At 49.5% G+C, this 15936-nt stretch overlaps 6 protein-coding genes across 7 annotated transcripts; 3 read left to right on the forward strand and 3 right to left on the reverse strand.

The window, feature by feature from the left end:
* Nucleotides 1-42: 42 nt before the first annotated feature.
* Nucleotides 43-1211, forward strand: LOC111070294. The gene is made up of 3 exons (XM_022360745.2): nucleotides 43-234; nucleotides 288-354; nucleotides 414-1211. The coding sequence occupies exons 2-3, from the start codon at nucleotides 352-354 to the stop codon at nucleotides 1131-1133; spliced, it is 723 nt and encodes a 240-aa protein (XP_022216437.1). The 5' UTR covers nucleotides 43-234; nucleotides 288-351; the 3' UTR covers nucleotides 1134-1211.
* Nucleotides 1134-2315, reverse strand: LOC111070293 (ribosome production factor 2 homolog). Its single transcript, XM_022360744.2, has 3 exons — nucleotides 2290-2315; nucleotides 2015-2230; nucleotides 1134-1946 (listed from the first exon to the last, which is right to left on the reverse strand). Exons 1-3 carry the CDS (start codon nucleotides 2307-2309, stop codon nucleotides 1238-1240), a joined length of 945 nt encoding a protein of 314 aa, XP_022216436.1. The 5' UTR covers nucleotides 2310-2315; the 3' UTR covers nucleotides 1134-1237.
* A 362-nt stretch (nucleotides 2316-2677) lies between these two features.
* On the forward strand, nucleotides 2678-4701 carry LOC111070290 (transcription termination factor 5, mitochondrial). Its single transcript, XM_022360741.2, has 4 exons — nucleotides 2678-2958; nucleotides 3017-3995; nucleotides 4054-4278; nucleotides 4335-4701. Exons 1-4 carry the CDS (start codon nucleotides 2712-2714, stop codon nucleotides 4621-4623), a joined length of 1740 nt encoding a protein of 579 aa, XP_022216433.2. The 5' UTR covers nucleotides 2678-2711; the 3' UTR covers nucleotides 4624-4701.
* A 7-nt stretch (nucleotides 4702-4708) lies between these two features.
* LOC111070292 (putative tRNA (cytidine(32)/guanosine(34)-2'-O)-methyltransferase 2) lies at nucleotides 4709-5838 on the reverse strand (the record flags this gene model as incomplete). Its single annotated transcript, XM_022360743.2, has 3 exons — nucleotides 4709-4933; nucleotides 4992-5653; nucleotides 5709-5838. Coding segments are annotated over 3 exons (1002 nt in total), but the record flags the coding sequence as incomplete, so codon positions are not given.
* Nucleotides 5839-5934: 96 nt separating this feature from the next.
* On the forward strand, nucleotides 5935-10037 carry LOC111070285 (ubiquitin carboxyl-terminal hydrolase 8). 2 transcript variants are annotated; one of them, XM_022360734.2, is made up of 9 exons: nucleotides 5935-6243; nucleotides 6302-6781; nucleotides 6840-7002; nucleotides 7067-7531; nucleotides 7589-8029; nucleotides 8504-8734; nucleotides 8798-9252; nucleotides 9310-9642; nucleotides 9718-10037. In XM_022360734.2, the coding sequence occupies exons 1-8, from the start codon at nucleotides 6146-6148 to the stop codon at nucleotides 9638-9640; spliced, it is 2664 nt and encodes an 887-aa protein (XP_022216426.2). In that variant the 5' UTR covers nucleotides 5935-6145; the 3' UTR covers nucleotides 9641-9642; nucleotides 9718-10037. The 2 variants fall into 2 exon arrangements, with proteins under 2 accessions (XP_022216426.2, XP_022216427.1); XM_022360735.2 differs by lacking the exons at nucleotides 5935-6243; nucleotides 6302-6781; nucleotides 6840-7002; nucleotides 7067-7531; nucleotides 7589-8029 and adding an exon at nucleotides 8246-8435 and having other exon boundaries at nucleotides 9310-10037.
* Nucleotides 10038-10586: 549 nt separating this feature from the next.
* Nucleotides 10587-15900, reverse strand: LOC111070283 (protein telomere ends associated-like). Its single transcript, XM_041594974.1, has 10 exons — nucleotides 15763-15900; nucleotides 15230-15691; nucleotides 14510-14983; nucleotides 14350-14439; nucleotides 14220-14288; nucleotides 13419-14150; nucleotides 13043-13364; nucleotides 12454-12979; nucleotides 12318-12392; nucleotides 10587-12261 (listed from the first exon to the last, which is right to left on the reverse strand). Exons 1-10 carry the CDS (start codon nucleotides 15816-15818, stop codon nucleotides 10661-10663), a joined length of 4407 nt encoding a protein of 1468 aa, XP_041450908.1. The 5' UTR covers nucleotides 15819-15900; the 3' UTR covers nucleotides 10587-10660.
* Nucleotides 15901-15936: the final 36 nt, after the last annotated feature.

Below are 15936 nucleotides of genomic sequence, written 5' to 3' on the forward strand. Positions count from 1 at the left end.
ACGTTCTTGTCCGTGAAACGCAAAAGACGTTGCCCAACACCAACCTATGTGAGCCGGCGCACAATCTTTTCTTTTTGTTTCCAACAATTAAATATAATAAAAGTGATAAATAATATAATTGCAAGATAAAGGCAAAGAAATACAATTAAGTAGGAGCCAGGGTGTCCAACAATCTCCACAAGTGCCAAGGTCTGTCTGAATCTCCATGACCAGTGGTCAAACAGATGCAGAGAGGTGAGAAATGAGAATCATTTTTGTGGTATTTGTATTCATTCATTGACTTGTAGTTTAATTTAGCTGCGTCATGAGCCTGTGCCTAAATCCTTACATAGTCCTGAATCTTAACTATTGATGGTAAGCATTTACGCAGTGCCCCGTGGTGCTGAAATGATCCAAACTCCCCTTGCTTTCAGTTTAACTCAAGCCAAATGTCCTCGCTGCGGCTGACCCAGCATCAAAAGGATCACCTGACGCTGCTTCAGCGACCAGCCAGCGATGTCGTGGAGCTGTGCAAGTCGGCCTTCGATTACCTAATCAATGGACCCAATGCCACCCGCTACGAAACGCTGGCCAAGAAGTACTCGACAGATGCCGTCGACAGGGAGGCAGTACAGCGGACAGTGGAAGCCCTGATTTCGCTGTTGATCAGCGTGACCACCCGCGTGGGTGGCAGTGGCGTGGACATGCAGGCAGTTTTGCGTCAGACATTCCCCGATCTCAGCGACGATGTGTTGGAGGTGCTGGAACAGTTTGTGACGAGCAAGCGTAACTTTGTGGAGGGGTCGATCAAGTCGGCCAATATACGATCCTATCGACTGGTCGACCTGGACTGGCGACTGGAGGTGCGCACGGCATCAAGAACCCTGCTCGAGCAGTGCAGTGTGGTGATCACCATGAAGCTCTACCTGCACAGAGAGCCGAAGAACGAGAACCGCGAGCTGCTGGAGGTAGACGAATCAGGACGTAGCGAGCAGGAGCTGGCGGCCATGCAGGAGGATGAACGACGCCATCGCAAGGATCTGCTAGTTCAGACCGACATCAGTAGCCTGCTGTACATGATCAGAACACTGGAGGACGCCCTGGCCGAGTCGAAGACGCGGCGCATCCGCAACATTGTCGAAGGCATTCATTGAAGTTTCCAATACTCGGAGTAGTTTTAACGCTACTTTAATCTGGACCAATTTATTACAACTAAAGCTAACTAGAAGATAGACAGGGGGCGGCTTACGTTCGTTGCTCATTGGGATGCCGCCAAAGCATCGGCGGCGGCAGCCTTCAGGGCCACCTTCTTCTTCTGGCGATTCTCCTTCTTCTCCTCGGGCGTCTTCCGCAGGGCCTTGACGCGGCGCGTCTGAATGGAGCCCGTCAGCTGCTTGCCCATATGCACGCGTCCCTTCTTGTTGCCCAAGGCGTCCCTGCTGATGTTCTTCTTCTTGCCCTCCTTCAGCTGCTTGGGCTGCTTGCGGGCCTGCTTGTACAGATCCTCGGAGGCAATCTTTGTGCGGCGTATGGCAAAGTCGGCCGAGGGTCCAATCTCCTCCAGCTCGATGCGTGGCGTCTTCTGGCCCGACTTTTTCAGCAGGATCTTGTAGGAGCGCAGCAAGATGTTCATGTCATCGGTCACCGTGAAGCTCATCACATGCTCCACGCCCTGCAGGCGTATGGACTCCACCTTCTCACGCTGGAACGTGTCGATGAACAAATTGCGTAGACGCCTCAATTCCTCAGTTTGTGCCCATTGGGGTCCATTAAAGACCAGGCAGGGCTTCACACAGGCGCCGATCTTCTCGTTTTTGAATTCGGAAATGGCCTGATACCGCTTGATGCCCAACTCGAACATGTCCAGGACTTCGTTCTCAAAGAGTCGCCCCAGAACAATGTTGTCGGGACGCTTCTTGGACGTGGAACCAAACACGAACAGTGCCGCATCGTTTTTCATGGTTAAGCTAAAGTTAAAGGCAAGAATTTTTTGATAAACGAGAAATTTTAACTTTTTACTGCACATTTCACTTACAACTCTAAGGAGGAAGGATCATCGAAGGGCGTTATGTCGTTCTTGCGGTTTAGGACCTTCACCAGTGGCTTCTTCAATTGATTTAGATCCTTCATGCATTGCTTTACATTGCCACCGCATTTTCGTCCATCCACAAAGAGCATTGTGCGGGCCGACTCAATCAATTGCGGCTCCCGGGCCATTAATATTTTCTTTCCCTTGCGGGTTTTGGGTTTCCTGAAAGCTCCATTAGTTGAATTTAACTATTTTCTTAAATTTCATGATTTAAGGCTCACCTGATGCGTAACAGCGACATTTTTAAGTGCTTTCTTTATTGAAAACTAAACGAAAAAAATTACAATTTCGAAAAAACCCGAAGAACGCACGTGTAGAACAGTAGGACCGCGGCTATCAATAAAAAATATACCGTCCAAACCTCAAAAATAAACCGAAATATACCTTCATGTTCAAAATACCGTAAATATACCGTGGAAAAAACGAACTTAACCCACTTAACTACCTCTATGCAAACCAGTTGAACATCTTGAGTTAAACCGCGGAAAATAGCACTGATGTAAACCCAGCTTGTAAATCAATCCTATCCATCCTCATTATTTCCAAAAAAAACTGCAATATCTTTTAATTGAACTGCGCTAAAGTTCCATAATTTGAGTTTTTTAAATTAAATACCCACTAGTCAACAACGGGTTAAAGTTACATGTTTTTAATTTTTATCTCTTTATTGTTTTTGAAAGGTTTATTTTATGGCAATGCTGAAGTAATGCTTAGGAACGGTAAGCATCAAACGCAGCTGCTGGCGCGAAGCCTGGGCCAGCTATCGCGAGGAGCGGCCACGGCGAAAAAGGCTACCAGTCAAAAGGAGAAGCCAAAACTGAAGTCTCCGTCGTCTATAGAAATGCCCATGGAAGAGTCTCTAAATGCCAGCTATTTGTCAAAGACTCTGGGTGAGTTTATGCCGTGCTTTATACAGAATCGTTCAGTAATGATCATTTAATTGAATAGGTAGCAACTATCGGGCCTGGGCCGTTGCACTGGAGAAGCATCCCGAGCTGAAGACGGTGAAGCGCAAAGATTTGCTCAACTCCTACGATATACTAAAATCGCTGCAGTACAGCGTGGACGACATCATCACCAAGCCCATGATCATCTATTACGGAGCGACGACACTGTCCAATCGCCACAGCGTACTGCTGGAGTGCGGCTTCCAGAATGTGACCATCCAAACGCTGGCCAAGTATGTGACGGTGGTCAATAAGCCAATCGACATACTGAAGGCCCATGGCTTCATACCCTTCGACGTGAAGGTGCCTGAGCGTCTGGCTGGCCTCTTCACGGACATCCGCCTACCGCTGCCCACGCTGGAGCTGGAAAGCGAGAGTCTCACCCTGAAGATCCTCCGCCAATCGCTGCTGAACGCCTATCTTCGCGAGCGACTGCAGATGGACGACGGCGATCTCGTAAAGCTGTGGAGGGTCTACTCCCGTGTGCGGCACAAAAGTTTCCGCTCAGTGCAGGACACAATTGAGCTGCTGACCAAAGAGCTGAAGTTTTCCGCAGAACGTCTGCGGAAAAACAGTTTTCTGCTGCATGCGGACGCGGATAATGTGCGTCGCATCATCCAGGAGATACCCACCATCGATTCGCAGGACATACGCGACATTGGCTACCGCCGGCCAAAGATCCTAATGTCCACCTGCGACAGCCTGAAGCAGACCCTCCAGAATGTCCGCTCGTTTGGCATCAACGAGGGCGCAGTGCTGCGTTGCCTGGAGGTGCTCACCCTGGGGCCGGACACAGTGCTGGAGCGTTTGCGGGATCTACAGGAGATCGAGGAGTTCCAGGTGCTGGGCACCAATCCGCGCGTACTGCGTTTGGTCCACTACCAGAACAAGGCTCGCCTTCGATTGGATTACTTGACGCAGCTGAAGGTGCGTTGCGCCTCCCTGCACATCCTCTCCTGCGGCTCCGAAGCGTTTGCCAAGTAAGTGGAGAAGAATCATCCAATCTAATCATACTTGTACCACCTCTGTCCCGTGCAGATTCGCTAGAGATGGCTCGGATCGCACCAAGGGTCGTGACATTGTGGTCTACCTGGGCAATGTTATGTCCAAGGAAGAGCACGTGCTGCGCAATCTGCTTTCCCGCCACCCCAACTGGTGCCACATACCCCTGCTGCATGTGAAGCAGTGCCTGGAGTACTTGAAGAGCAAGAAGTTCAAGCTGTCGGAGATCTTTGACAACATCCACTTGCTCTTATATCCCATGTAAGCTCGGGAATACTTCCAAATGGAAACCATTTCTTATGCAAATTCTCGCCTAGCAAACGCATTGAGGAGAAGCTCTTGCTGCTGCTGTCGGGCCAAATTCAGGAGGAACTGCAGCTGCCTGTGTCCGACGTTTATGATCTGAGCAACAACGAGATTCTCACGCTCATCCTCTATCTAATCGAATCGGAGTTCCACTTCACCGGCGATGGCATCTGGACGGAGCAGCACACCCATCATGTGGAGAACTTTAACAATCTGCTGCCCGATTTCCCGGAGAGCCTCAACAAGGTTTATAAATACGGCGTTAAACCAGCCGAAAAGCTGAGTACGCAGCATTTATAGAGCCGCCTGTCCGCCTGCCAATGGAATTGTAAATAGTTAATTAGTTTCCTAGTAGAAATATACATGTATGAAATGGAATTTGATTTATTGAGAGCATGGGTCACTCCTCAGCAGGCTCCTCAGCAGGCTCCTTAGCAGGCTCCTCAGCAGGCTCCTTGTGCTCCTCCCTCCATTCCTTTGTCAGTTGCTCATCGTGTATGACAATGATGGGTTTATATTTAACGGATGTGGTGCCCAATTTCCTACGCACATCCTGATACGCGGCAGTCAGGGGCTGTTGAACAGGTTCCTGATAGACATAGTCCTCATCCTGGAAACACACATAATAAAACGTGCCAACGGTAGGGAGATGTGCGAGATGTACGAACCAATGCATAGCTGCGATCCGCATCCAGATCCATATCACCCTTGTAGGCCACAAAGGGTACGTGGACAATGGGCTTTGGCTCGTTCCCCGTTCTCTGTACTAGCCACGTTTCGGGATGTTGGTGCCATTCTGTGGTCAGATTACAGGGCTTGTGGCCCTCTGGCAGGCAGAACTGGCGCGCCACCACAAAGGCTTCGATGCTGGAGTTGCGCGATGCCGAGGGCTTGAACACGCACACATCCTTGAAGAAGCGCTGCAGCTGCACATACAGGCGGCTGATGTTGTCTGCTCTATAGATTTTCGCCACCAGAGTGCCGCCCGTTTCCAGAATGAATGTGGAGATGCTCAAGGCGCAGAGGACGAGCTCTCCCTGCATGTACACATCGAAATCGTGCATTCCCGTGGAGTCGGGGGCGCCGTCAGAGACCACCAGTTGGGCTTTCTTTCCCTCAAAGTACTCTATGATGGCCTCGGCAGTGGACTCTTTTGTGATGTCTGCCCGCAGCTGATGCACGCCGTCAATGGGCGCCATTCCCTGCAGATCGACGGCAATGATTTTCACCTTCTCCCGCTCTTCGGGCGAACGTGGCTCGTACAAGTGCTTGGAGAGGACCTGGGACCAGCTGCCGGGAGCGGCGCACAGGTCCACGGCACGTGTGACTCCTAGAAAATAAATAAAATCAAGATTCGGTCTGTTCACCACGAGGCTACGACGCACCGTCCAGCAGGTGAAAGGTTTCCTCGGCCTGCAGCAGCTTGAAAGCGCTTCTCGCCCGCCATCCCTGCTCCTTGGCCAGGCGGTAGAATATATCACGTTTGTCCTTCGATGTCTTTGCCCATTGAAAACAATTAAAAAACTAGAATTAAGTTTGTAAATAAACAATCTTCCAATCAGCTGTTGGAGTGGGCGAATCATCGAATATAGCAACTAATCGATAGCTACATTCGATAGTTGCACCGATTGTAGTTTCTGGGAATTTTTTTTTGCTGAAGCAAGTGGTTTTTATTGTTTTATGCAGCCCAGCCAGCCCGCAGGTCGTAAAAAGTTCCTGCTGCTATGACCCCTACAGCGGCGTCATTGTCCACCACTCCCAGTTCCACGTAGCGTCCACCACAACACCAACAAACAGAGACGGAAAAAAAGACACCCCAAAGATGGCCCAATTGAAAAAATTGCACATGACCGACAACCTTGGTACCCTGGAGGAGTTGTCCGACATAAAGATAGACTTGCGCGGCAAGAGCATGAAAATGTAAGTGTCAAGACTTCCATCATCAATGAAATTAATGATTTCCATTTTCCGTTCCTAGATTACTCGGCACTGCTCGCAAACTGTTTATGGTGGCGGAGGAGAATCGACTGGATGGCGACGAGGAGTTGGCCTACATCAACTACGTGAAGTACTTCAACATGATATCGGCCATTCACCACAGGCCCGACTATCAGAGCCACAAAGTGCAGGTGCGTGAGGCGCTGGGCGACACCGAAGCGAATCGTCGAATTATGGACTCCCTCGAGGTGATAACCGACTCGCTCTCAAAGCGCTACAGCCAGCTGCAGAAACAGTCGAACCCCCTGCCCAACCAGACGGAGCCTCTCAGAAATGGCGCCGCGACCACACATGCCGCTGACTATGCTCGATTGGGCGTGGTCTCGTGCAAGGAGCTGTTCCGACGAATGCAGGAGAAGTCCGTGCTGGTGATGGACTGCCGTTCCAGTGCCGACTACGAAGATTCGCACCTCACCTACTTTTGTGCATTCAATGTGCCCGAAGATCTTATAGCGCCAGGGTAAGTGCTGAATATGCACTAAAAGACGTCTCTTCTCATTCTCTGTAATCCCGTGCAGAATGTCGGCTGGCAGATTGCAGGCTCGGCTTAGCAGCAGCGCCAAGGCCTCGTGGGCGTCGCGCTCTGTCAAGGAATCGGTGGTGCTGATGGACTGGAACAGCAAGGATGCCCAGCCAGCGGCAAATACAGCGATAGCCACGCTCCTGGACATACTCAAAAATGTAAAAATGTGGAAAAAATATCCCAAAATGAAAGATGTAACCAGAGATTTGCTCTCCTTTGCAGTGGGATCCCGATGTCACCTACCGCTCGCCCATACAAATCGTCGAGGGTGGCTACGAGTACTTCATCATGATGTATCCCGCGAACTGCACCAATCCCAGTGTACAGGCGCCGCAGCAGAACAACAACGACATCGAAACCATCGATGACATCGAGTATCCTTCGATCAATGACATTACCATGAAGGAGGACATCAGTCCGCGGGACTTCAGGCCTCGTCCGGACATCAATCGGGCCAGCAAGCAGGCCGCTCTGCGCACCTACGATCAGGCCAAGCCCGTAGCCGAGATCATGCGCGACCAGGCGGAGTTCCTGCAGCGGGCGCAGCACAACGACGAGCAGCTGGAGGATGCGGCCAAGTCGTGGAAGCGCCTCATCCAGCGGAAGAGTCCCTCGGGCGACCTCAGCGAGTCGGAGCAGCAGCTGCTCTACAAGATCCTTCAGCTGGAAAACCAAGCCGAGGATTATGTGAGTGAAGCCGCAGGGCGAATCGACGCTTTGTCTTAATCTTTCTTTGCTCGACAGAAAATTGAAAACAATCGCCTGCGCGACGATGTCGAGCGCTTAAAGACGTCCCAGACGGTGGCACCGCAGCAGGTGACCCCCAACGAGGCGGAGGCCACCAGGCGCATCGAATTGGGGATTCTGCAGCGACAGCGGCTGGACGAACAGCACGAGCGCGAACGGCAGGAGCGGGAGAAACAGCTGGCCATTGCCCGCGCGGCCAAGAAGCATTACAAGCCACCGTCGCCACCGCCATCACCGACACAGGAGCTTTCGAGAAGCATTGAATCTCTCCTCAAGTCGCCCACCGATGGGGATGCCGATTTGGATCTGGCCTTGGAAGGGAGTCTGGCCGACAAGCCCACGTTCGATCGGACGACGAAGCCGACGGCAAGGCCCAGGAGTGAGGAAAGGACAGCGTCACGGGATCGTGATTTCTCCCCCGTTGTAGGCCACAATGTGGTGAGTGATTTGCATGTGTGGAGAATGTTCGAATGGGGGATGAAAATGGGACTAGGCTAGGAATATGGCTAGCGCTAGAAGGGGGTGTGTGGCTGTGGGTGTCTTGACTCACTCGCGGCTTATAAATAGCCCCGCCCACCTACTAGGGGGAAATCAATAGCCAAGGGTCACGTTTTGAAGACGCCCAACGAAAGCCCCCCACAGCAGTCGCTCGCTGTCCGCACTCGAAGCATGTTCAAGCTAAAGCAACGTACAATCGCGAAACTGTTTGGCAACAGCAGCATATACCCGGATTCGGATTCGGAATCGGAATCCCCGAATGATTTCCGTGGCAGGCGTCAAGTTTCAGCGGCCAAAGGCTTTGCCTCCCTACAGCATTTATAGCTCCATCTTTCCCCTTCGACGTGTAACACAATGTTTTCCCTTTGTTTTTGGGCCTTCCAATCGTTAATCCCTCTTCTTGTGTGTTTGCAGGGAAGGGGTCTCACGGGATTGAAGAACTTGGGGAATACCTGCTACATGAACAGCATTCTGCAGTGCCTGAGCAACACGCCCCACCTGGCGGAGTACTGCTTATCGGACCAATACAAGAACTACATCAGTCGCAGCAACAAGACGAATGGCCAGGTCATCGAGGAGGTGGCAGCTCTCCTCAAGGAGCTGTGGAATGGCCAATACAAGTGTGTGGCCAGTCGGGATCTGAGGGTGAGCTTTGGTAAACTTTGGGAAACATCACACCTCCACCTCACGACTTCTTGGCTCTTGTAGTATGTGGTGGGGCAGTACCAGAAGATCTTTCGCGGCGTTGATCAGCAGGATTCGCACGAGTTCCTCACCATACTGATGGACTGGCTGCACTCTGACCTGCAGACGCTCGATGTGACGCGAATGCGGGAAACGATCGGCGCGGCAGAGAAGGCTTGGCTGGACTTCACCAAGGCCAAGGAGAGCATTATATTGCATTTATTCTATGGACAAATGAAGAGTACCGTCAAGTGCGTGGCCTGCCACAAGGAGTCGGCCACCTACGAGTGCTTCTCGAATCTCAGCCTCGAGCTGCCGCCGAACGCCAACCAGTGCCAGCTGAACCAGTGCATGGACATGTACTTCAGTGGGGAGCGCATCCACGGCTGGAATTGTCCCAATTGCAAGACGAAGCGGGATGCAATCAAGAAGCTGGATATATCCAGGCTGCCGCCCGTGCTGGTGGTGCATTTGAAACGGTAAGTAGACGCCGCGGCAATGGATCCATTCCCTATTCATGCATCTTTCCACCTTAGCTTCTATGCGGATCCCAGCAACACGGGCGCCTACGTCAAGAAGCAAAACTATCTGCGCTTTCCCCTGCAGAACCTGGAAATGAATCCGTATATTGCACGCGCCGAGTCGCGTGCTGTAACGCCCAAGACCTATCAGCTGTATGCCGTCTCGAATCACTACGGCACCATGGAGGGCGGCCACTACACGGCCTTCTGCAAGAGCGTCAATTACGGACGCTGGTATAAGTTTGACGATCAAGTGGTTTCGGTGCTGGACACGTCGAATGTCGTCTCGAGTGCCGCCTACATTCTCTTTTACACCTGGCTGCCGCCCGTGCAGCTGCCGGAGTAAATGTAAATAGTATCCTGTAGTCTGTACTCTGGCTGCCGTTTCTGTTAATCCCTTATTTTTGTTTTCTTTGGTTTAAGCTGGCTGAACTTCCCGCTCCGCTGATTTTTTTGATAGCTTCTAAGTTCTAGTCGCTTCACCCCAACTACCGCCTAATTGTTGCTATCTGTTGTTGTCTAGAACCATTGCCGGACAAATAGTATTAGGAATAGGGATATATATAGGAATGGATTCGATGCGATACGATGCGGGTTGGATTCACACATTCGCCGATACTAAGAGAACTTCAAGTACATTATGAGTGTATAGCAAATGGCAGAGTGCACACATGGTGTATATTATTATATTTTACAAGCATATTTTTAAACCAAATAAATGAAATTAAATTTCTAAACATTAAGTGCGGAGTGCGGCAGAACTTTTAAATGCATTCCAGCGTCCCTCTCCTAGCTACCACAGATAGGGTAGATTGATGACTGTGAGGCGCTCCGTTTGAGAAAAAGTGAGGCACAGTGAGCTTGCCGTATAATTATCTTGTGCTGCAGTCTTCTGGGATACACGAACTCCATGGCATTGGCGCAGTCGTCGTAGACCTCTTGGTGGTAGCCGTATTCTTGCAGTGCCATTCCGCGGTTAGCAAATGCCAAACAAAGTTCACCTTCAACGTCTTCTGCTGCTAGCGCGGACTTGTATAGAGGCGACATGCCCCGAGGACACGTTCCGCCTCTGGGCCAAGCTCCTTTGCGGAGGATCTAAGTAGACGGCCCCTATCAAGGACCTCATAAACAATCAACAGAAACACAGTTGGTTTTATTTAGAGCAGCGCATTGATGTTTCGATACTCAGCTATCAAAATATATTGGCGCGACTTTCTAAAATTAACTAAAAAGGCACTTTTAATTGGAAAAATTTAACATTTTTTTTAAGTCTGGCGTTAGCGTTTCTGAAAAGATACAAACACAATTTTTTAGGCTTAAAGTAAATGCAGAACAATTTTTATTAAGAACAAAGCACAAACAAAAATCAACAAATCTGCTTCTTTATTTGTTTCATGCGCTGGAGTATGCCCGGCTTGATCGCCGCCGCTACATCGCACTTGGGCGATCGTCGAACGTTGTTCGGGTCCCATCGATCCATTGTGCGGCAGGTGGCCCACTCGCGGGTCGCATTCTCGAATTGCGCGCAGAAGTATACAAACTTGGGGGCCACATCAATAAAAATGGACAAAACCCGAACCCGAATGTCCTCCGTGCAATCCTTGTACGTGTTCCTGCGGCTATTGTAGACATATGAGCCCAGGTCACGGAGGATTTTCAGAAAATCACAGCGCAGTCGGGCGGACATGTGTGGAAAGATCGTTTCGATCAGCGGGCCCCGCAAGTTGCACAACTTTCCGTTGATTTTAATTAAAGCATCTTGATACAAACTGCCCTCGATATGCCCCTCGATCATGTACTTCATTATTTCTTCTTTTTTCAGTGCCGTAAAGCATCGATACCGCTCCACGCAGCGAAATATAATGCAGCACTGCAGCACGGGCGGGGGCCCCTTGTCGATAATATTATCCGTATCTCTACCTGCTACATTGTCAGTATTTACCTTGCGATGCGTCACATTCGGAGCATCCAACAGGGCGTCGAGCTGGGAGGATGCTAGAAGAGAATTTCCCGAGGCAAAATCCTGCGAAGGGGTTACTGTTATCTCCGTGGCATGGTCAGCAACTTGTGCCGAGGATGTGCTTGGCTGTTCAGCAACTTGTGCCGAGGATGTGCTTGGCTGTTCAGCAACTTGTGCCGAGGATGTGCTTGGCTGTTCAGTAACTTGTGCCGAGGATGTGCTTGGCTGTTCAGCAACTTGTGCCGAGGATGTGCTTGGCTGTTCAGTAACTTGTGCCGAGGATGTGCTTGGCTGTTCAGCAACTTGTGCCGAGGATGTGCTTGGCTGTTCAGTAACTTGTGCCGAGGATGTCGTTGGCTGCTCATTCTCTGAGCCGAAATCAAAGTCGGGCAATTCGATGCGTACCACGGCGTGTAGTGGTAGGGCCCGGAATTCGTGTCGCAGCTGTGGCACCGTCTCCTTTATCAGACGCGGCTTCTTGATGCAACCTGGGTTTGCGACTGGCATTATATTTTTGCGTTTTGTGGGCTCATGTAGAGGCAGCGCCGCCGCATCCAATTCTGTATGGATAGCTGCAGGCAGAGTGTCTAGTTCTTCCTCTTGTTTAACTTCCACAACTGGTGGAACAGGCGGTGTCTCCGCGATCTCTTCATCACTTTCTGGAAACTGTGGAGTTGTAACTGCGTTCAATGGCGGAACTGCTGTCGGAACTGTGTGAATGGCAAAGCAGGCCAGGTTCGAAAGCGACTTCTGACTGTCGTCCAATTTAATAATTTGATCTTCCGTATTAATGCTTTCCCACAGGAAATCCTCGCTGTTGAGGCAGCTGCCGCGCATCTTGTCGAGAAACGTGATTGGCTCCTGCTTGACCTGAACCCGCATGCTCTCCATAAGCGGATCGTTCTGTGTGTTTGGGATCTGGGAGGCCGGATCCACTTCGTCCATGTCCACAAAGCTGGTAGATTGAGCGTTGGGTTCGGTGGGCGGGCAAATGGTCACAACGGTAACTAAGTGCAGAACAGTGAGTGCGTGGGCAAGCAAATTGGGCAAACAAACAACTTACCAGATGGTGAGGATGTGATACTGACTGATTCAATAGTTATGTCCGTGTCCTGGCTCTGAACACCACAGAGGGGTTCTGGCAAGAAAATGAACACTTGAAATATCCACTAATATATATCCAAATATAAAATACTCACTTAATTTTACTTCTGCAAGAGCAGGAGCATCAGCAATGACTGCCTCATTTATTGCTGGATTCGTGATCTGCGGCACTTGGTGTATCCATTGATCGTGCGTCCAGCAGCGAGCATACAGCTCCTCACGTTCGTGGGACAGAAATTCATTATCATCGATCTTCCTGCCGGTACGATCCGTGTAATTTTGCGTTACTATTCCATCGAAATCGGTGTGCAGCATTAGATCTCGCCAGTGCAAGATCATCGGCGACAACTGACTCAGCTCGAGCGACTGCAGTTCCACTCCCTTGATGTGCAACAGGTAGCGCAACATGGTCAGCTTTACGTACAAATTGAGTGGCCAATGGCCTTGGTCCACAACCAGATGATGACATTGCTGTAGAAAGCTCTCGTTATCATAGAGAGCCTCGCCGTTGTAGAAGCTTGTGTAGGTGCGGAACTCTTCTTGGCTAAGCTGGAAGAGTATGCGCCAAATCGTCCTCCTTAGGCCTTGGCTACCGTAGATCAAATATTTGATATTGTGTTTCTATTAAGGGACAAGCGGGATTAGTATTGGTTTGCCCCAATGGCAGTTGTTTGCCTATCCTACCTGAATGTTCGGCGCCTCAAAGACTCCCATCATTTGTTCAAAACTAATCGGGTTGCTCAATGTGAGTGCAGATTCCTCAGAATGGATTTTTTCTGCTGTGCTGCTTGCTGTTGCCTGAGCTGTTGTTGTCCCTGTTGGACATTGTGCAGGCTCTGCACGATTCGGTGCTGTAGTTTTCCTTAACTGGCTGGCTGTATCCGATTCTTTCCTGCTGATAGCCACCGCCTCATTTAAGTCCTTGTTTTTTTTCATTATGCTCATACGAGCTAAGTGGGCGGTCAGATCGTGGGACTCGTAGTGAACTACATTAATTCTTTGTTTGCTGAAAGAAGGAGAGATAAATACTCTCAATTGCCAGGAAACTCAAGTTACCTACCTCTCAACCTCGGCTACCCTGGCCGCATACAATCTTTCCAAATCCGCCGACTCTCTCGTTCTTGTCAAATCGGTTGCGATTGGTGCAAACTCCAGACACTTGGCACGAAGCTCTGGCGTTGCTCTATTGAAATTATAATTGAACTTTTCTCGGAACTTCTTGGAGGTATAGAACGAAAGATAGTAGCTACGGATCAGTCGCGAACAGGTATCTTGTTCCTGCAGGATCTCAGCCCTTCGCTGCTCGTTTTCGGTGAATTCGTTGACCACATGCACCTTCAGCTCATCGTAATTGATGCACATCAGGAAGGTAGAAAATGTAACAGGAAATTTGTACTCCATATCATCCACGATGATGCAGAGATCTTTATTTTGGCTGTCTGCCTTGTTGGGTGCTTGAAGTCCTTGGCGCATCGACGTCTTTTCCATTTTCTGCTTAGCACTCTCAGTCAATGGCTTGGCATGTTCGCACAGCTTCTTCAGGAGTTCTTTGTCTCCCCCACACTCGAATCGGTATTTGTGTTGTCTTCGAGTACGGGGATAAACGTAGAACGAGTGATAAAACAGATTGAAAACTTGTTTGCACTGATGGTGTTTCGGTTTTGCAATCAGGACCGACAGCCGCGACTTGTTTGTGATCGATTGTCTCAGCAAGGTGACGATGAGCTCGTCGTAATTTATACAACGCGTGAACAGTTCAAACGACACGGGATACTGGAAGCTACAGGTACTGCTGTGAAACATGAGAGTTATTACCCACACACAAGAGGTGTACCAGAAAGAGTGTGAGAGTGAGTCTTACCTTTCCCAATTGACAATCACATCATACTGGTTCGCGGAGCTCAACGAAGTCGGCTGGCTGGATGTGACACTAAAAGAAGGTAATGTAAGTTCAAACTCTAATCCAGCAGTGTGCTAGCTAAAATACTTACATCAAATTCTTAGGCGGGATGTTTTCAGACTGCACTGCGGGCTCCACACACCTTTCAGCCACTTTCCTGTCTTTCAATATCCTGGGCTCGCTAAAAACATAAATAGAAACGTAATTAAACAGTCGAAAACTACAAAAACTAGGAAAACAGAAATACTTACGGGACTGCCACTATTGGAGCTGTTCGAATCTGTTCGGGTGCCTTTTTAACTTTTTTCGACGACCTGGCTAACGATGGGCTTTGATCTTTGGTCTTTGGAATTGGTTGACCAGAGCTATACAGTTCCTTGGGTTCGCTAGGACTCTCGGCAATGACATCGGGCAATAAGCAGTTCGGCGGACTCAGCAATTTTTCGCGCACCACTCCAGGACATGGCTTTAATATGATCGGAAATCGCTCTCGCATATCTCGCGAACTGTAGAACTGCAAGAAGTACTCCCTGGCACACTCTTTTTTGGATAGATGCTTATACTCGTCGCAGCTCCGCATTTTATCGCTGATTGCATCCAGATTCTTCATGTACTTTTTGAAAAAGCCAAAGCGTACAGGTGGAACAGCCCTTTCTGTGACCACTTTGGGGCTTCGGGGTCGCTTCAGATCCGGCGATGGTATAATCAATTCTGGAAATGTTTGCCTGAGCAAAACAAAACAAAAAAAAAGAATTAATTTTAATCAACTTGCACCGAGTGAGGCTTGAGCTCGCTTAAAACTTCGCTTTGCAGTCGGCCACTAAGTACGCTGCGCCATGGGCTTAGGAGACATCCTATCGTTAATAAGTAAGTTTGACTCCATTGTTGCTACATACATACGAAAAAATGCACTCACACAACCAAGCGCTCAAACACGGATAACCGAAAATCCGAAAATGTACGGTACTCACTTGTCCACCCCGACCTTTACACCACCATCCGCACACTCTTTGGGCGATTCATCCGCACACTCTTTGGGCGATTCATCCGCACACTCTTTGGGCGATTCATCCGCACACTCTTTGGGCGATGCATCCGCACACTCTTTGGGCGATTCATCCGCACACTCTTTGGGCGATTCATCCGCACACTCTTTGGGCGATACATCCTCACTGCTTTTTGCTTTTCCCGGCATAGTCAGCAACTTGTCCCTGATTTTTTGGGGACACGCGCGCAGCTTGAAGGGGTATCGCTCGCGTACAGTGGCGTCCCTGTAGAAGGCATTGTAATACCATAATGCACACTCGTCCAGAGTTTTCTGGGGTCCTACATCATTCTCACGTTGGTTGCTTTGAACATCAAATGCAATGTCCGGCAGGTTCTCTATTAGTTTTTCAAATTGCTGATATGATATTGGCTGACTAATTTTATCCCTGCAGGGAGAATACATTTTCGTATTGTTGCTCGAGCTAAGCGAACTTCCACAATTTGTTGGTAGACTTACTGCTTGCTTTTAGGCTTCGGCTTGGACGTCTTTTTCGTTTTTTTTTGAGGAGACATGTTGCAAATGTTAAAGTGGAAAACGCAAATGAAATAAATGCCAAACACCCGCCAATACGCTTGCAGATATTCATCGACATATGTATAACATTTCATAATATTAAACTAAATCTCAAAT

Source organism: Drosophila obscura, unplaced genomic scaffold, assembly GCF_018151105.1.
Source record: "Drosophila obscura isolate BZ-5 IFL unplaced genomic scaffold, ASM1815110v1 contig_4, whole genome shotgun sequence".
Taxonomy (NCBI): domain Eukaryota; kingdom Metazoa; phylum Arthropoda; class Insecta; order Diptera; family Drosophilidae; genus Drosophila; species Drosophila obscura.